Source organism: Oncorhynchus clarkii, chromosome 19 (genome assembly GCF_045791955.1).
Source record: "Oncorhynchus clarkii lewisi isolate Uvic-CL-2024 chromosome 19, UVic_Ocla_1.0, whole genome shotgun sequence".
Lineage (NCBI taxonomy): Eukaryota > Metazoa > Chordata > Actinopteri > Salmoniformes > Salmonidae > Oncorhynchus > Oncorhynchus clarkii.
The window spans coordinates 12,402,661-12,420,209 of NC_092165.1; the positions used below are offsets into that span (position 1 = coordinate 12,402,661).

The 17,549-nt window shown below is 45.2% G+C and overlaps 1 protein-coding gene across 2 annotated transcripts in view; it reads left to right on the top strand.

The window, feature by feature from the left end:
• The window catches only part of LOC139374722 (N-acetylgalactosaminyltransferase 7-like), a 30,376-nt gene extending 13,025 nt beyond the window's left edge, over positions 1 to 17,351 (top strand). The window contains exons 3-12 of one of the 2 annotated variants that reach the window (XM_071115838.1): positions 6,593 to 6,759; positions 9,965 to 10,095; positions 10,289 to 10,368; positions 11,060 to 11,242; positions 12,078 to 12,195; positions 12,450 to 12,572; positions 13,115 to 13,333; positions 15,139 to 15,237; positions 15,327 to 15,455; positions 15,722 to 17,351. In XM_071115838.1, coding sequence (XP_070971939.1) covers positions 6,593 to 6,759; positions 9,965 to 10,095; positions 10,289 to 10,368; positions 11,060 to 11,242; positions 12,078 to 12,195; positions 12,450 to 12,572; positions 13,115 to 13,333; positions 15,139 to 15,237; positions 15,327 to 15,455; positions 15,722 to 15,859 — 1,387 coding nt within the window. In that variant the 3' untranslated portion in view covers positions 15,860 to 17,351. Of the gene's footprint in view, positions 1 to 6,592; positions 6,760 to 9,964; positions 10,096 to 10,288; positions 10,369 to 10,723; positions 10,907 to 11,059; positions 11,243 to 12,077; positions 12,196 to 12,449; positions 12,573 to 13,114; positions 13,334 to 15,138; positions 15,238 to 15,326; positions 15,456 to 15,721 lie in introns of both variants that reach the window. The other variant, XM_071115837.1, reaches the window with a different exon arrangement.
• Positions 17,352 to 17,549: the final 198 nt, after the last annotated feature.

A 17,549-nucleotide genomic window follows, 5' to 3' on the forward strand; every position in this document is an offset into this window, starting at 1 on the left:
CAGCCTAAAACCCCAAACAGCAAGCAATGCAGGTGTAGAAGCACGGTGGCTAGGAAAAACTCCCTAGAAAGGCCAAAACCTAGGAAGAAACCTAGAGAGGAACCGGGCTATGAGGGGTGACCAGTCCTTTTCTGGCTGTGCCGGGTGGAGATTATAACAGAACATGGCCAAGATGTTCAAATGTTCATAAATGACCAGCATGGTCAAATAATAATAATCACAGTAGTTGTCGAGGGTGCAACAAAGTCAGCACCTCAGGAGTAAATGTCAGTTGGCTTTTCATAGCCGATCATTAAGAGTATCTCTACCACTCCTGCTGTCTCTAGAGAGTTGAAAACCGCAGGTCTAGGACAGGTAGCACGTCCGGTGAACACGTCAGGATTCCATAGCCGCAGACAGAACAGTTGAAACTGGAGCAGCAGCACGGCCAGGTGGACTGGGGACAGCAAGGAGTCGTCATGCCAGATAGTCCTGAGGCATGGTCCTAGGGCTCAAGTCCTCCGAGAGAAATAGAGAGAAGGAAAGAAATAGAAATAGAGAATTAGAGAGCATACTTAAATTCACACAGGACACCGGATAAGACAGGAGAAGTACTCTAGATATAACAGACTGACCCTAGCCCCCTGACACAAACTACTGCAGCATAAATACTGGAGGCTGAGACAGGAGGGGTCCGGAGACACTGGCCCCATCCGATGATACCCCCGGACAGGGCCAAACAGGAAGGATCAGTCCAATCAGTCTCACAACATCAGACCACATGTAACCACGCCAGCCCAGGACCTCCATATCCGGCTTCTTCACCCGTGGGATTATTTTAGACCAGCCACCTGGACAGATGATGAAACTGTGGGTTTGTACAACCAAAGAATTTCTGTACAAACTGTCAGAAACCGTCTCAGGGAAGCTCATCTGTGTGCAAAATGCTCACCTTCAATGTCCACTGGCACGCTGGAGATGTGTACTCTTCACAGATTAATCCTGGTTTCTACTGTACCAGGCAGATGGCAGACAGTGTATGGCTGTCAGACAGTGTTGGATTGTCAACGTTGTGAACAGCGTGCCCCATGGTCGGGTTATGGTATGGGTAGGCATAAGCTACGGACAACAATTGCATTTTATTGATGGCAATTTGAATGCGCAGAGATACTGTGACAAGGCCCGTTGTCGTGCCATTCAGCCGCCACCATCATGTTTCTGCATGATAATGCACAGCCCCATGTCTGAAGGATTTCTACACAATTCCTTGAAACTGAAAATGTCTGCATACTCACCCAACACGTCACCCATTGAGCATGTTCGAGATGCTCTGGATCGACGTGTACGACAGTGTGTTGCAGTTCCTGCTCATATCCAGCAACTTCACACAGCCATTGAGGGGTGGGACAACCTTCCACAGCCTAATCCACTCTATGTGAAGGTGTCGTGCATGAGGCAAAATCGTGTTCACACCAGATACTGACTAGTTTTCTGATCCATGCCCCTACTTTTTTTATTTGATCTGTATTTCCAGTTGTGAAATCTGTAGATTAGGACTTAATTGATTTCATTTAACTGATTTCCTTTATGAACTGTAACTCAGTAAAATTGTTGACGTTTCAGGTTATGTCTCCGTGAGACGCCGTTTTAACAGATTTCATTTGTCTTCGATACGCTATTGAGGCTTCAATGTGCTATTGAGTCTTCACATAGGAATGAATGGTGTCACCTCATCGTTTTGTGTGTGTGTGCACACATTGGGCCACACACACTGTCACTGATTTAACTCACAATGGACTAATACTGTGTGGAGAACAAACAGGCAAAGGTGTATTTCTCCAGCCTTTCATCTGGCCACGGGGCCCAGTGGGAACACAAAGGGCACCTTTTGAACAGTCAGCATGAGACCGGACGGGCATCCCTGGTTGGACGCTACAGTACAGGCTTTAGGTTATGTGGCTGGGCTGCTGACATCCACGTGGACTTTACTATAGCCTAGTCGGTATGGGAGATAATAGATGCTAGACTAAAGAACATAATGAGTGATTGTGGCTGGGCTGGGCCACCTTTTTGCTTTGTTGCTTCCTAGGAATGTAGGACAACCATACTGTCGACTGATTACATTAACTGTAGTAGGTGTGAGACTGTTGCTGCACCCAGACCAGGGGTGGAGTGGAGGGTGAATGTCTCTTTAGAAACTCTCTATTTGTGAAATGGCATTCACGCACTTTAACCAGGACATCACTGCCCCAGACCTAACTGTTGCAGTCTAGACATGCAGTCTAATATCATTGCCTAGTTGGTCTACATATGTAAACCATCCCATGATATATGGGCAGCTGTACATTATTCCATCAGTTTGAGGTTGTTGACAGCCATGTGATTGCACCGTGTTAGGAAAATAGAACTTGTGTGGACTAACCAGTTACTGACAAAGTGCATCACTTGTAGTGACTTGAGCTTCTCTATACAAAGACGGTCCTGATTGGCACACTGCTATTCACGCCTTTCTGTGGATCAGTGCACAGCAGATGTAGGCAAAGGTGTCACTCACTCCATTAGGGGGCTCCCGAGTGGCGCAGCGGTCTAAGGCACTGCATCTCTGTGCTAGCGGCGTCACTACAGACGCTCTGGGTCGAATCCAAGCTGTATCACAACCGGTTGTGATTGGGAGTCCCATAGGGCGGCACACAATTGGCCCAGGTTTGGCCGGTGTAGGTCGTCATTGTAAATACGATTTTTTTCTTAACTGACTTGCCTAGTTAAGTAAAGGTTACATAAAAATGTAAATAGTGTAGAGAGGCTTTGCCATAAAGATATAGATATATTTATTGCAAACTGATTACCAAACATTGGGAAATATTTATCTGGAATAGAAAGCTGTTTTGTCAATTTGAACATTATTACCCTTTTTAATAGATGTTCACAATCATTTGTCAATATTTATTTAGCTTAATCTGTGTTTGATTACAGAAAACCCATGTGGCTGAGGTGGATTGGTTGTACTTTAGTTGTGCAATCAGGATGTGAATCGTCTCAACACAGGATCTGTAGTTCCGGTTTTGGCCACAAGATGGCCCACTGCAGTCACTGTTGAGCAGCCTTGTCCAATACACTTAATTTTAGCCCCGTTCAGGACATTGGGTAAGATTGCAATTCAGTGGAAGTAACTCTCTTTTGAGTTTCATGGCAGATAACGTTAGACATTCTCACCTCTCTGCAGAGGGGCTGAGTTGCGTTGCCTATGTGTGCATGCTTGGCCCCAGTCCCATAACACATTGGGAAGAAGCCAAGGATGTTCAGTATTTTCACCACAGCTCTGGCTCAGCTGCCCTCCTCCAGGTGCTGTGTGAGTAAACAAAAACAACTCTCTGATGAAGCGCGAGCCTGTATCAATTAGACTAGTCCCGAGACACGGCCGTAGGTCTACAGATGGGACTAGTTGTCAGCCTGGTATAAATAGTAAACCGGTTAAGCGCTCAGTCTTTTCCGCGCTGAACAGTTCATATCGTGTTTCTGCGAAATCTGAATGTATCCACACATGACACTATTACAACAGTCAAAAGTTATTCACTTCTAGAATTTGTGTAAGCCTTATGAAAACATTGACGTTACACCCTTAGCCTCCTCCTTAAATCACAACTTTAATCACTTAATTGTTTTTAGTGCTGTGATTTTCATTACTTTTCTGTTGACAGATCATAGGCCTGTTTATTTAGGATGCGTGTGGTACTTTACATGTGACTTGGCTGTGGCCTACGTGTTCCAGGCTTCGTGTGTGTGTGGTTGAGAGGTAGGTTAGTAGCGATCTGTCATACATTAGTGTTTCTCTGGGAGGGTGACTGCGTTAGAGCTGCCTAGCCTGGAGGGATCCTGTCAGCAGAAATGTGGTGAAACAGTCTCCATTTAAGATCTCTGCGAGGCGCTTCACTTCAAGGCTGCGGCAGTGTTTTATAGGCAGGAAGATGGCTGACCTTCGCTCAGCACAGGACCCTCTTTCCCTCTACACACACGAGCATACACTTGTTTTAGCTCTCTCCTTCCTATACTATTTGTCAGGCGCGCACACACACGTACTGAAACTCACATGGAGCCCCTAGAGCGACAAGTAACCTTCACAGACTGAGTTAAGGCACCGGTGTTATTCATTAGTGTTGCTCTTGTCTTCCCCTCCATAGAGCTGTTGTCTTTATAGACGCGTGATGAATGTTTCCACACACAACGATCACTCGTCAAGCTTCCAGTCTGCATCCTGACTGATATGTTGGCTAATAATCTTAGCTAAATTTAGCGTCATTTATGTTTACGTCGTCTGTCCACGAGATGAGTTGGCGAAATGCTTGCAAAATCCGTATGGAAGTTTTGCGAATTTAATGCCATGTGGAGAAATTCATGACCTTTTTACCAAGAGTAGTGCGTTCAGTGTGTTGTCATGCAGAGAACTAAAGTCTCTGGAACAGACCTTCCCTCTCACACAACAGCAGCAACCCAAGCCATTCAACTGTGTCCGCTCCCTTGAGTTAATTAACATCAGGTCCAAGACCATCACTGGATATGCTTCTATTTGTGTCGTTTCAGATGGGAATGAGCGAGGCTTTCGTGGAAACTCCTCTAGGCTAACCGCTGTTCTGCAATGGATCCCTGTTGGACTTTTTTTGTGCAGCAACTTCAAAATTGTTCTCAAATGCAGTAGATTTGAATACAGCCATAGAGCTTACGCCATGTGTAGACTATTGCACGGTGTTTACAAGAAGCTGATATGACTAATGCTTTCCCCCCCTGCCCTTCGAAACCAATCGACGCCTCAACTCAAAACACAATCCAGCACACTGTAGCTGAAGGATAAGCCATTAGTTCCGCTGTTAAACACAGAGATGGGTTGGGGATGGTAAGAGCACTGAATCCCAGTTCAGTAGAAGATCCCCCTCTAATCTTTTCCTTCACAACTTTCTATAAGTCTCTCCAGGGAGACTTCTTAAGTGGCACCCTATTCCCTATATAGTGCACACAGTTTTTGACCAGAGCCCTATGGGTCCTGTTTTAAAAGTAGTGTACTATATAGGGAATAGGGTGCCATTTGAGACGCTACCCGTCTGTCTTTAGTGCCTCCCTCTTTTGGCCTTTCCTAGCCTTTTATTTACTGTTGAAGCTTTTTTGTGCAGGTCATAATAGTGGCAGTCCAAAACCTCCCTGTAAAAGTGAGTAACTTAAGGAGGTGCCTGAGGATCTTTATCTGTTTTCAGGCCTGGGGAGGCTGGAAGACACTTTCCCTTAACTGTTGGCTCTCAGGTTATATTAAAGGTCTGGTCAAACGGGACTGTAATCTGAGGTGTTTATTTGTGTTGGTGGGTGAGAACCAGGAGGACAGGTCAGAACAGAAGCCGTTCCGCATGTTACTGCAGGGGAGATGCGATGGGAGCAACACACACACTAACACAAGGATTAACATTTGCAATGCAAAACACATTAAAAACATACACACGTCACAATGCACACAAACCAGCCAGGCGTTTCTTAGAAAGAGAACATTTTATATATAATCATCCTAAACAGGAAGGACGGGTAGGCAGACCTGTGTGATTCACCATAAATGAAACCTCCCAGAGATGCTCTATAAACTGTTCTCAGTTCAGTCTCTAAGCCTTAACAACCCCTCCCAGATACTCTAGATCTGTTGTGCTGCAAACCATTTTCAGTTCAGCCCAGACCTGACCAACCTCTTACTGCTCACGCCGTCCTGAATTCCGCATATCACTGATGATAACGCTCACAATTCTTGGGTCAAGTGACCTCGGACGCCTCGATGCTCAGTCTTTTCCTTTCAGGTCGTCCCCGAGGCAGATTGCTTTGCTAGCGACAAGGGCTCAAACCAAGGCTAAAAATAGACCCTCAGTATGCCACACCAGTGTCTGGCCCGGCCTCTCGCTCTCTCACACACACTCCGCTGTATTAACAGGGCAGTTGGATGGCTAGTTGTAGGGCAATTGGCTGGCTTGAAGCCTATACGTAGGCATGGCATGTGGCAATGGGAGGTAGTGAGTACTGTTGTTTTTGCAGTAGAAGAGCAGCAGAGACCTATAGTGAGTGAGGACGCTGAGAATGAGGAAGTGGAGTCCAGGACACACACACACACACACACACAGCGCACTCTGCCAGAGGAAACCACACAAAGCAGGGCTGCCTTCCTGCCTCACAGATGGTCTGCCTGTGGAGGAGGAGGGGGGAGGGGATTGGGGGTTGTGACAGAGGCCTAGCAGAGCTCTGGGTAGACACAAAGGAGAAAGAGCTAGGCAGCTGAGCTTAGGGCTATCATGTGTTGGAATGGATCTAGCTAGCAGCAATTGCTGGTGAAGCTAAGCTAGCCAGGGCTGTATCTATTCTGATGTCTTCAGATTGCAAAGTAGAATCTGTTGCGCCTTTGGCCTCTTTTTTGTGTGTGTGCAGTCCTATATCACTCCAAAGCAGTATTTTCTAAATGTATGAAATGCTATAGAAACTTAGTCAAAAGATGTTTCTTTCCAGCTTCTGAACATATAAATATTCCCTGTTTTCCACTACATGTTCAGTATGTATGCCTACAGCCATTTAAATTATTCCTCTCCTCCTACTGTAGATGTAAGTACTGGCACTACGACGACAACCTGTTGACGTCCAGTGTCATCATCGTGTTTCACAACGAGGGCTGGTCCACCCTGATGAGGACAGTCCACAGCGTCATCAAGAGAACGCCCAGACGATACCTGGCCGAGATCGTCATGATCGACGACTTCAGCAACAAAGGTAGCATTGGTTTGAGTACAAGTAATTACAACACAGGACTGATAGGGTTTTGTCTTTGTACCAATATTGTCTTTTGAACTAACGCTCGCCCCCTTACAAGCTCTGACTTTGCTGACAGCTACTTTATTGATGTACTTACTGTGATATGTGGTTGTCCCACCTAGCTACCTTAATATCAAGATCAATGCATCTAGTCGCTCTGGATAAGAGTGTCTGCGAAATGACTTGCATGGAAATGTTTGTTCCATTTTGAATTAGCCAATCAGGTTAGACTAGAAGGCTTCATGACATCACTCTGCTGAAGTGTATCAGCGCTTCACTGCTGTACTTGTACATTTCCTCAGATACAAGCCTTAGTGCATAACATGTCTATTCTTGGTTTAAGGTTAAAAGCACCCTGCCTTGTTTCAGCTAGGCTAGTAGATAACTACCGTTGGCTGTAAGCAGGGGACCCCCACTCCAATTACCAAGTAAAACGCCCAGCAATTGAATCAACGCTCTGCAACAACACTTTGCCATTGTCATGCAAAATTATCACTGGCTATGAAAAGCATTGGAGTGGAACAGCCTTCCGCCCCCTGTGTCTCCCTTAGTCTTGCATTGTGAGGCCCTGCCCAAGCAATGGAACACCATGCAGTAGAACTGTGAGAGCCTAGTCCACCATTCAGTTGTACTGTGAGAGCCTAGTCCACCATTCAGTTGTACTGTGAGAGCCTAGTCCACCATTCAGTTGTACTGTGAGAGCCTAGTCCACCATTCAGTTGAACTGTGAGAGCCTAGTCCACCATTCAGTAGAACTGTGAGAGCCTAGTCCACCATTCAGTAGAACTGTGAGAGCCTAGTCCACCATTCAGATGTAGAACTGTGAGAGCCTAGTCCACCATTCAGATGTAGAACTGTGAGAGCCTCGTCCACCATTGTGAAAAGCTGGCTGAGTAATTCCCCTGAAGCGGGGGCACCACAACACCAAAATATACGTAATGGACACTGACTTCATGAGAACATCAAGAGCTCAGAGAATTCATCTCATTAAGCATGCAGCCTGCCACGGATTGCTATTACCAACGCCTGTTAGTGTTCCAAACCATCTGCATGCTATCACAAGCACTTCATTGCCAGTAAAGTTAGTCTGGCCATTGGAAACAGGGTTTTGAAGGAGAAAGATACCACGTTATTGCTCAGGTTTCACATCAGTTGCTTCACATTTTGTTCTACAGCAGGCAGCCACAGCCAAACATTACACAAGTAATTATAAAGGTTGTGACTCACAGACCGCAAGCAATATATAGCGATGCCAGGGGCTCATCGTCATTGCACTTCTGATGTGGAATTAAACTCAAGGTTAGGGTTTATAAAATAGTATTTTAGGGTTGATACAGAAATATCTCTGTATAGTTAAACCATGAAACCGTCTTGCTGCTGATAGGTACTTATCACAGTGGTAGGCCGTGCCTTTTCTTACTACAACAAAAGCGGTACCTGCTGCGTGCCGACCCGGTAGTGACTAACCTGCCGTTTTTACTCGTAGAATTACAATTCTCGTCAGTGGCCAACAACTTGACTTTGAGCCAATCAGAGAGCACAAACCCCAACGTGGGAGAGCTGACAGGAGTGACTGGGAAGAGGGCGTTTTCTCCGTACAGCCACAGTTAAATGTCATGCGCCAGTCACACTTCATATGCAATGTTAGCTAGCTAAGTGCACAGACTCGATGCACACAACACTAAAGATTTCCTGCAAGCTAGCTAACCACTGGAGCAAATATTGACATAAGGAAATCACAATGGATTAGTTTCCATGAAACCGCTGCCTGTGTTAGCTGCAGTGTCCTACACTAAATTACCAAAAGTATATGGACATCTGCTCGTTGAACGTCTCATTCCAAAAACATGGGCATTAATATGGAGTTGTTCCCCCCACATTGTTGCTATAACAGCCTCCACTCTTCTGGGAAGGCTTTCCACTTGGAACATTGCTACGGGGACTTGCTTCCATTCATCCACAAGCATTAGTTCGGTCGGGCACTGATGTTGGGTAAATAGGCCTGGCTTGCAGTCGGCATTCCAATTAATCCCAAAGGTGTTCGATGGGGTTGAGGTCAGGGCTCTGTGCAGGCCATTCAAGTTCTTCCACTACGATCTCAACAAACCATTTCTGTTTGGAACTCATTAGTGAATGTTGCAACCGAAGACAGACAATTTTTACTCACTTTAGCACTCTGGGTCCCGTTCTGTGAGCTTGTGTGGCCTACCACTTCGCGGCTGAGCTGCTGTTGCTCCACTTCACAATAACAGCACCTACAGTTGACCAGGACAGCCCTAACGTGGCAGAATTTTGATGAACTGACTTGTTGGAAAGGAGACATCCTATGATTATGCCATGTTGAAATTCACTGAGCTCGTCAGTAAGGCCATTCTACTGCCAATATTTTGTCTGTGGCGATTGCATGGCTTTATGGTCAATGTTATACACCTGTCAGCAACAGGTGTATGTTGCACTAGCTTGCAAATATGCTGACGTTAGCTAGCTAACGAAACAGAGCTAGCTAGCTATGTTGCATCATCTAGCGAATATGGGTTATTGTTTCTTCGTCATCTTGCTAGGTAGTAATCTAGCTCTGGCTAGTATCAACAAGGGCTTTCTGCAAAATTGCAACATTAGCACAGCTAGCTAGCTAACATTGGAATCTAGGCCATAAACTTAGCAACACACTGACATGCAGTGTCAAACAACGCTTCTGCCACCTTCTGGTATAGAGTATTTTAACAAGGCTGACGACTTCAAGGTCTTTGCTGTGTGAACAGGAGATTGACTGCCAACACTCTGTTCAGCGGTGCTAAGTACTGTCGGCCGGCAACCGTTTGATAATCCTACCGGTGTGTCTGGGCTATAAATTTATAGTGACGATTGTAGTGTATATAATCTGCGCGACCAAGACACTACCCATTTTATATTTGTAAACACAGTCATACTTTTCATAGCACAATGATGATCTAACACTGTAGGATATCCTATTGTGTACCAATCAGACTAGGAATGCTACCTCTTCTATTACTTGTTATTGATTTGAGTCTTACTGATGTATTGTACTGCATTGTTCTGGGGCCTAGCACAAGCGTTTCACTGCACCTTTTGTACCTCCTGGTAAACTGTGTACGTGACAAATAAAAGTAGGTTTAATCTCACTATCCCTGTCGGTCTCCAGTGCACCTGAAGGAGAGACTAGAAGAGTACATTAAGCAGTGGAACGGCCTGGTCAAACTGCACCGCAATGAGAAGCGAGAGGGCCTCATCCAGGCTAGGAGTATAGGAGCCCATGTAGCCACCCTGGGACAGGTACGTTACAGCTACTCCATCACCTCTACACTTACTGTGTGACAGATGAGACAAAGAGGAGTGAATGAATGGATTGATCTGGAGCCACTAATATAGATGGAAAGATATGGAATGGTAACAACTTCTCTGTCAAGCAACTGTTCTCTCCGGTGTCTGACGTGTTTGGCCACGGTGTGTGTCCTGTCGTCTATAGGTTCTTATCTATTTAGACGCTCACTGTGAAGTCGCTGCCAACTGGTACGCCCCTCTGGTGGCCCCCATATCCAAGGACAGGTATGAGTGGCCTGCGGCTGTGATTTTGAATATTTCTACTTCATATATGACTTGTTCTACTGTAATAATGAAAATATTCTGACCCATCGATGAACGGTGCAGGTCATGAATCCTCTACCAGAAACATCTCTGTATTATGTCACAGCATAACTAGTGATATACATTGACGTTTATATACAACCTAATTCATGTGCAGATGATTGTATTGAAAATGTGTAAATGGGTGTATCCATCCATGCTGAATATGCACAACTGTTTATCTATGCTAAATATTGATCAGTAATTAATATCCATTTAGTGCAGTGGCTGCCCCACTGTAACATCTTGTGTGTGTATTCTCATTGCCTGTTTCCAGAACGGTATGCACTGTACCTCTGATAGATTATATAGACGGCAGTGATTATACCATAGAGCCCCAGCAAGGTGGTGATGAGGACGGGCTGGCCCGGGGAGCCTGGGACTGGAGCCTGCTGTGGAAGAGAGTGCCTCTCTCCAGCAGGGAGAAGGCTAAGCGAAAGCATAAGACCGAGCCTTATCGGTAAACATCCTGCTACCATCCATGCCTTGCATGCCCATCTAAAACCCAGATGTATTGTTTGTTTCCCCCCTGTGTGTGTGTGTGTGTGTGTGTGTGTGTGTGTGTGTGTGATGCATGAAACCCTCCATCTCCCCACTGTCGGTCCCTACCCAGAACGGTGTGCACGGTCCCTCTCATAGACTCCATAGAAGGCCAGACATTCCGAATTGACCCACAAGGGGGAGGGGACGAGGATGGCTTTGCCCGCGGCGCATGGGACTGGAGCATGCTCTGGAAGCGTGTGCCCCTCAGTAGCAGGGAGAAGGAGAAGAGATTAACTAAAACTGAGCCCTATCGGTAATTTATTGGCACTAAAATGCTTGCAACATCAACCCCTAACTGAGGCACAAATGATGCACTAGAGTATACAATATGCTGTTTGCATGTACAGTACTATTTGCTTGGCCTTGGCTTGCTCATACTACTGCTTGGCACTTCTCTATAGTGTATGCTGACTATGAAACACAAGTGCTACCCCATATAGTGGTCTGTAGATGTAACAATAATCAGAAAGATATGTAATACCCATGAATTACCAACTGTAGCCCTCAATGTGGTTTATTCATTTCTCTAACTTGCTCTAGTGCCAAATTTCATGCTCTTGAGGAAACGCCTATGGCCTGGACCAATTTAAAAGTATAAATTTGTCTGAACCCTGAATGCTAGCAGTCTCTGATACCTGGAAGGAATTTTGACAGCTGCCACTGCTTGTGCCTTTAGAAATCAACGCTTAAGTCTTTTGAAATTAAACGCTTTGAAATCTCTCGCTAATGTCCTGCATTCTCATTCTCAGTTTTTCTTGGTGTGATTTCCTCACCAATAATCTCTTCTGTCTTCTCCACAACTCGGTATCCTATCATGTATCCTACCACGTTATTCTATTGTTTGAGAAGATAAGTCAGTAATGTGTCACCTTTGATGGCTAGCATGATATTTGGTCATTTGACAGTAAGGATTGTTTGGGAGCACTCTTTGGGTCAATGTTCTTGTTCACTCTTTTTGTCATAATGCTTATGTTTCTCCCTATTTCATCATGTATCCACCTTCTTCCCTACTACATTTTAGCTCTTGTCCCCCTCTCTGGATGAGGCTCCTGTGGATTGTGGGTAATGTAGTTTTGGACCTTTCTCAGGTCTCCTGCCATGGCTGGGGGGCTGTTTGCCATTGAGAGGGACTTCTTCTTTGAGCTGGGCCTCTATGACCCAGGACTGCAGATCTGGGGAGGGGAGAACTTTGAGATATCCTATAAGGTAAACGCTAAGATCACTTAAAGCTCTCAATAATCTACAAAATATTTCACATCATAATAAAATACTTGGGCTATTGTTTAGTCCTGTATTGATACTGTTACTAATCATGCATAATGATTAGTAGCTGTTTATTTATTGTCTATGAATTTCAACTTATCTCTCTATTGTACTGGTATACTATTGTATTTTCAGCTCTCTATGTGCCATCTGTGTAACTCCAGCATGTTTGTTCTATCGTCCTGATCTGATCCCAGATCTGGCAGTGTGGTGGCCAGCTGCTCTTTGTGCCGTGCTCCCGCGTGGGCCATATCTACCGCCTACAGGGCTGGCAGGGCAACCCACCCCCTGCCCACATTGGCTCCTCGCCCACACTTAAGGTCAGTGTGCCAAGTCTGTCAAACTAAGCACCCAGGCTGCCCCTCTTAGCCTGCTCCCAGATCTGTGTTCAATGTCTTTCCAACTCCTATGGTGATTGTCACAATGACTGTAAGAGTTGGCAGGACGACACAAACAGATCTGGGACCAGGCTAGCTCACTCTGGCAAATCCCTGGCAGCTTTTTTTGGCTCCTTTGAGCTGACCTGGCACCATCTGCTTATTTACTTGGATTCATCCTTGTAAACTAATATGGTTCAGCCAGTTTCAAATGTCTACAAGGGTGACTAGATTGAATTATATATTGTGCTAAGCACAGTTCATGTAGGCCTACAGCCGCTTATCAAATGGTCAGTAGTGGATTAATTATATAGATATCACCATATGTATCGGTCATCTGTATTGTATCATAAAACATCAGCAATCTTATGGAAAAACACCATATGAGAAGTAGCATATAGATTGACTGACTGATATCCTTCATGAGGTGTTGTCCTTCATGGAAACTAATAATTGGTGTTTTATTCTGATCCTCCCTGCTCCAGAACTATGTGCGTGTGGTGGAGGTTTGGTGGGACGACTACAAGGACTACTTCTACGCAAGCCGGCCGGAGACCCTCACCCTGGCCTACGGGGACATCAGCCAGCTCAAGAAGTTCAGAGAGGAGCACCGCTGCAAGAGCTTCAAGTGGTTCATGGAAGAAATTGCCTATGACATCCCCATGAACTACCCACTGCCCCCCAAAAATGTGGAGTGGGGAGAGGTAGGCTAAAGTATTGTCCATATTTCGTTTTTAGTTTATTCATACTACACAATAGTAGCTAAAAGCTGAATTGTAGTCTTACTTAAAATATCAACATATGCATCTGTTGAAGAGTAGTGTGTTACTGTCTGCTACATGACCAAAAGTATGTGGACTCCTGCTCATTGAACATCTCATTCCAACATCATGGCCATTTAGTGGCGTTTGTCCCCTGCTTTAACAGCCTCCACTCTTCTGGGATGGCTTTTCACTAGATGTTAGAACGTTGCTGTGGGGACTTGCTTCCATTTAGCCACGAGCATTAGTGAGGGTGGGTGATTAGGCCTGGCTTGCAATTGGGGTTCCCATTCATCCCAAAGATGTTCGATGGGGTCGAGGTTAGGGCTCTGTGCAGGCCAGTGAAGTTCTTCCACATCGATCTCGACAAAACATGTCTGTATGGACCTCGCTTTGTGCACGGGGGCATTGTCATGCTGAAACAGGAAAGGGCCTTCCCGAAACTGTTGCCACAAAGTTGGAAGTACAGAATCATCCAGAATGTTGTATGCTGTAGCGTTAAGATTTCCCTTTACTGGGACTAGGGGTCCTAGCCCAAACCATGAAAAATAGTCCCAGACCATTATATCTCCTCCACCAAACTTGACAGTTGGCACGATGCATTTAGGCAGGTAGTGTTCTCCTGGCATCTGCCAAACCTACATTTGTCCATTGGACTGTCAGATGGTGAAGCCTGATTCATCGCTCCAGAAAACATGTTTCCTCTGCTCCAGAGTCCAATGGCAGCGAGCTTTATACCACTCAAGCCGACGCTTGGCATTGCGCATGGTGATCTTAGGCTTGTGTGTTGCTGCTCGGCCATGGAAACCCATTTCATGAAGCTCCCGACGAACAGTTATTGTGCTGACGTTACTTCCAGAGGCAGTTTGGAACTCGATAGCATTGCAACTTGCCAGTCCCGTTCTGTGAGCTTGTTTGGCCTACCACTTCACTGCTGAGGCATTGTTGCTCCTAGACGTTTCCACTTCACAATAAGAGCACTTAGGCCACTGCACCACTCGGGAGGCCAACTAAGGCGTCACTACAGACCCGGGTTCGATCCCAAGCTGTGTCACAGCCGGCCGTGACCGGGAGACCCGTGAGGCAGCACACAATTGGCCCAGCATCATCCGGGTTAGGGGAGGGTTTGGGCGGCAGGATTTCCTTGTCCCATCGTGCTCTAACGAATCCTTGTGGTGGGCCTGGTGCCTGCAAGCTGACGTCGATCGCCAGCTGGACAGTGTTTCCTCCAAAACATTGGTGCGGCTGGCTTCCGGGTTCAGCGGTTTGTCAAGAAGCATTGTAGCTTGGCTGGGTCTTGTTTCGGAGGACGCAGGGCTCTCGACCTTCGCCTCTACCGAGCCCGTAGGGGAGTTGTAGCAATGGGACAAAACTACCAATTGGATATCACGAAATTGGGGAGGAAAGGGGGTTAAAAGTACAACAAAAAATCAATATAAATAAAAGTACTTACAATTGACCGGAGAAGTTCTAGCAGGGCAGAAATTTGACTAACTGACTTGTTGGAAAGGTGGCATCCTATGACGGTGCCATGTTGAAAGTCACTGAGCTCTTCAGGATCAGGATCATATACTGCCAATATGAGGCTATGGAGATTGCATGGCAGTGTGCTCGATTGTATACACCTGTCAGCATCAGGTGTGGCTGAAAGTCAAATCCACTCATTTGAAGGGGTGTCCACAGACTTTTGTGTATATGTAGTGAAATTGCATTTGGAATGTATAGTGAGCATTATTGCTTTGTTCCAGGTCCGTGGATATGAGACCAGCTACTGCATTGACAGTATGGGCCACACCAACGGAGGCAATGTGGAGATTGGGCCCTGTCACAGAATGGGTGGGAACCAGGTCCGAAAACCCTTTGTGTCATTTGGGATTAGAGACTTTATTTATTCCTGAACATTATTCCTCATTTACTGATAAAACACCTCTTGTAGCTTTTCAGGATAAATGAAGCCAACCAGCTCATGCAGTATGACCAGTGCTTGACGAAAGGACCAGACGGGTCGGCGGTGATCGTTACACACTGTAACATGAACGAGAACACAGAGTGGAGATACTTCAAGGTATGCAGCTGCATCTAACTTCATATACAAAGTGTCTAATCCTCAAATAAGAACCTCCTTAGATTGGTGCCATTGTTTCAATATATGATTGCTTCATAAGATGTGGTAAACAGTTGGAAAGAGTATCCATCCTTGTTACCAATACAGTATTATGAGTTTTTCCTATCGCGCTACAGCTTGATGGTACTGCTGAACATGGCGTATTAGCATGTATGTGTGAGGGTATATGTCGTGTAAGTGAACTCACTGTTTCGTTTCCCTCCCAGGACCTCCACAGGTTCACCCACGTCCCCACAGGGAGGTGCCTGGACCGGTCGGACATCCTCCACAAGGTCTTCATCGCAGACTGTGACACCAGCAAAAGCACACAAAAGTGGGAGATGAACAATATTGTAGCGGTTTAAAGCTACGGCCCCACAGAGGGTATTTTACTCCAACTGGAACTCACTCGACAGGATAGGGCATCGAACACTGCACTTCAACTGTCTGCTGCATTGAGAGGTTGTGTACGTCCAAAATGGCACACTATTTCCCTATATAGTGCACTACTTCCAGAGCCCTATGGGCGGGGGCGTCAATTGTGTATGGCAATCAACATACACCAACTATTTTAAAATGGGCTACTAAAGTCATTCCAATCCCCATTAAATGGCAAATGCAGTTTAAGCAGTAATAGCTGGCAGGCCTCCGAGCGGGTGGAAAGACTGTCTGGCTAGAGCACATTGATCTGAGGCAGCTTTTGTCTTAAAACAGTGCGGAGGTGGAAGATTGCTATGACACTGCACTTTTGACTTTACATGGAACTTAACTCGTTTTTAATCTCGGTGCTGAGCTAGTGCTTAGCAGCTAATTGCTGTATGACATGTTTGTAGAAAGTGAAGTCCCTTATTGACTGGGGAATGAAGCTACAACTAAGGTTAAGGTGATAATGGCTGGAGTTAATTTTGCTTGTTTTCGCTGTCTCCAAATAGCTTTTTAGAGTTGAAATTGTGTAGGTTTAGCTGAAATGACACCAATACCTAAGGGCCCTGGTCAAAAGCAATGCACTATATAGGGGATACTGTGCTCTCTCAACCATGTCCCAAGAAAGATACTCGTCCGTACACACACTTGAATAATGGACATTTTTTCAGTTGTAGATGTTTACACGTTCTTTCTCTCTTCTCTCGGTTTTACATCTTATTGGGGTCTTTGGGCTATTACTCAGGGGTCTGAGAATTTTTCTAACTTTAAAAAAACATTGGTGGAGGATTCATTAATCAATGTGCAGAATTGAACATTCAACAATTCAAAACCACTTCTAGTAGTCGTGTAATAAACTGCCCACTAAGCTAGGGTTTTAAGAATACTATGTTTTTGAAAACTGAAATGGATTATAACCTGGTCTCAGATCTGTTTGTACAATGACCCACAGGTGTTTATTTGGCAAGAAAGCACAAACAGATCTGGGACCAGGCTAGATGGATAAGTCCACTCATGAGTCATGGTCAAGAATGAACACTGGATGTTTTGAAAGGACTTACTACTTCAATGATGTTGGTCTTAGGCACAGTGAAATTCCAAAAGCTTGAATTTAACATGTTTGCTCTAACTGGTGAATTTCAAATGGCTATATAAAGGGTCTGTGTTTTTATATATTTCCAGCTTGGTATGTAAATGTTGTTGAATGATGACTACAAAGCAACCAGAATCAGACACCAATTTGTTCAAAGCAAAATTAAGAAAATGTGTTTTCTTTGGGGTATGATGTGATATGTATGCATTTTTTATAATGTAAATAGGTTTGTTTCTAAAAGAGCTATGCAGTGAGCCTTGGATGAAGGTGTACATATCTAACTTATAAAAACATATTGGCTCAAACTGTACTCATGGCAATAAATTTTACCTTTTTACCAACGACTTTTTCCCCAAGTTCAATTGCAGCTATGTTGCGATAGGCCTATTGTATTCATGCATCTTTTGAACCTTCATTTCAGGTCTGATTACACTAAATCCCCACCCCTCCCCCAGATAAACATGGTCTCATTGTTATCTATCCAAAAGAAAATGCCTCAACCCTATGTCAACCACTCCAACTGCAGTGGATTTGAGACA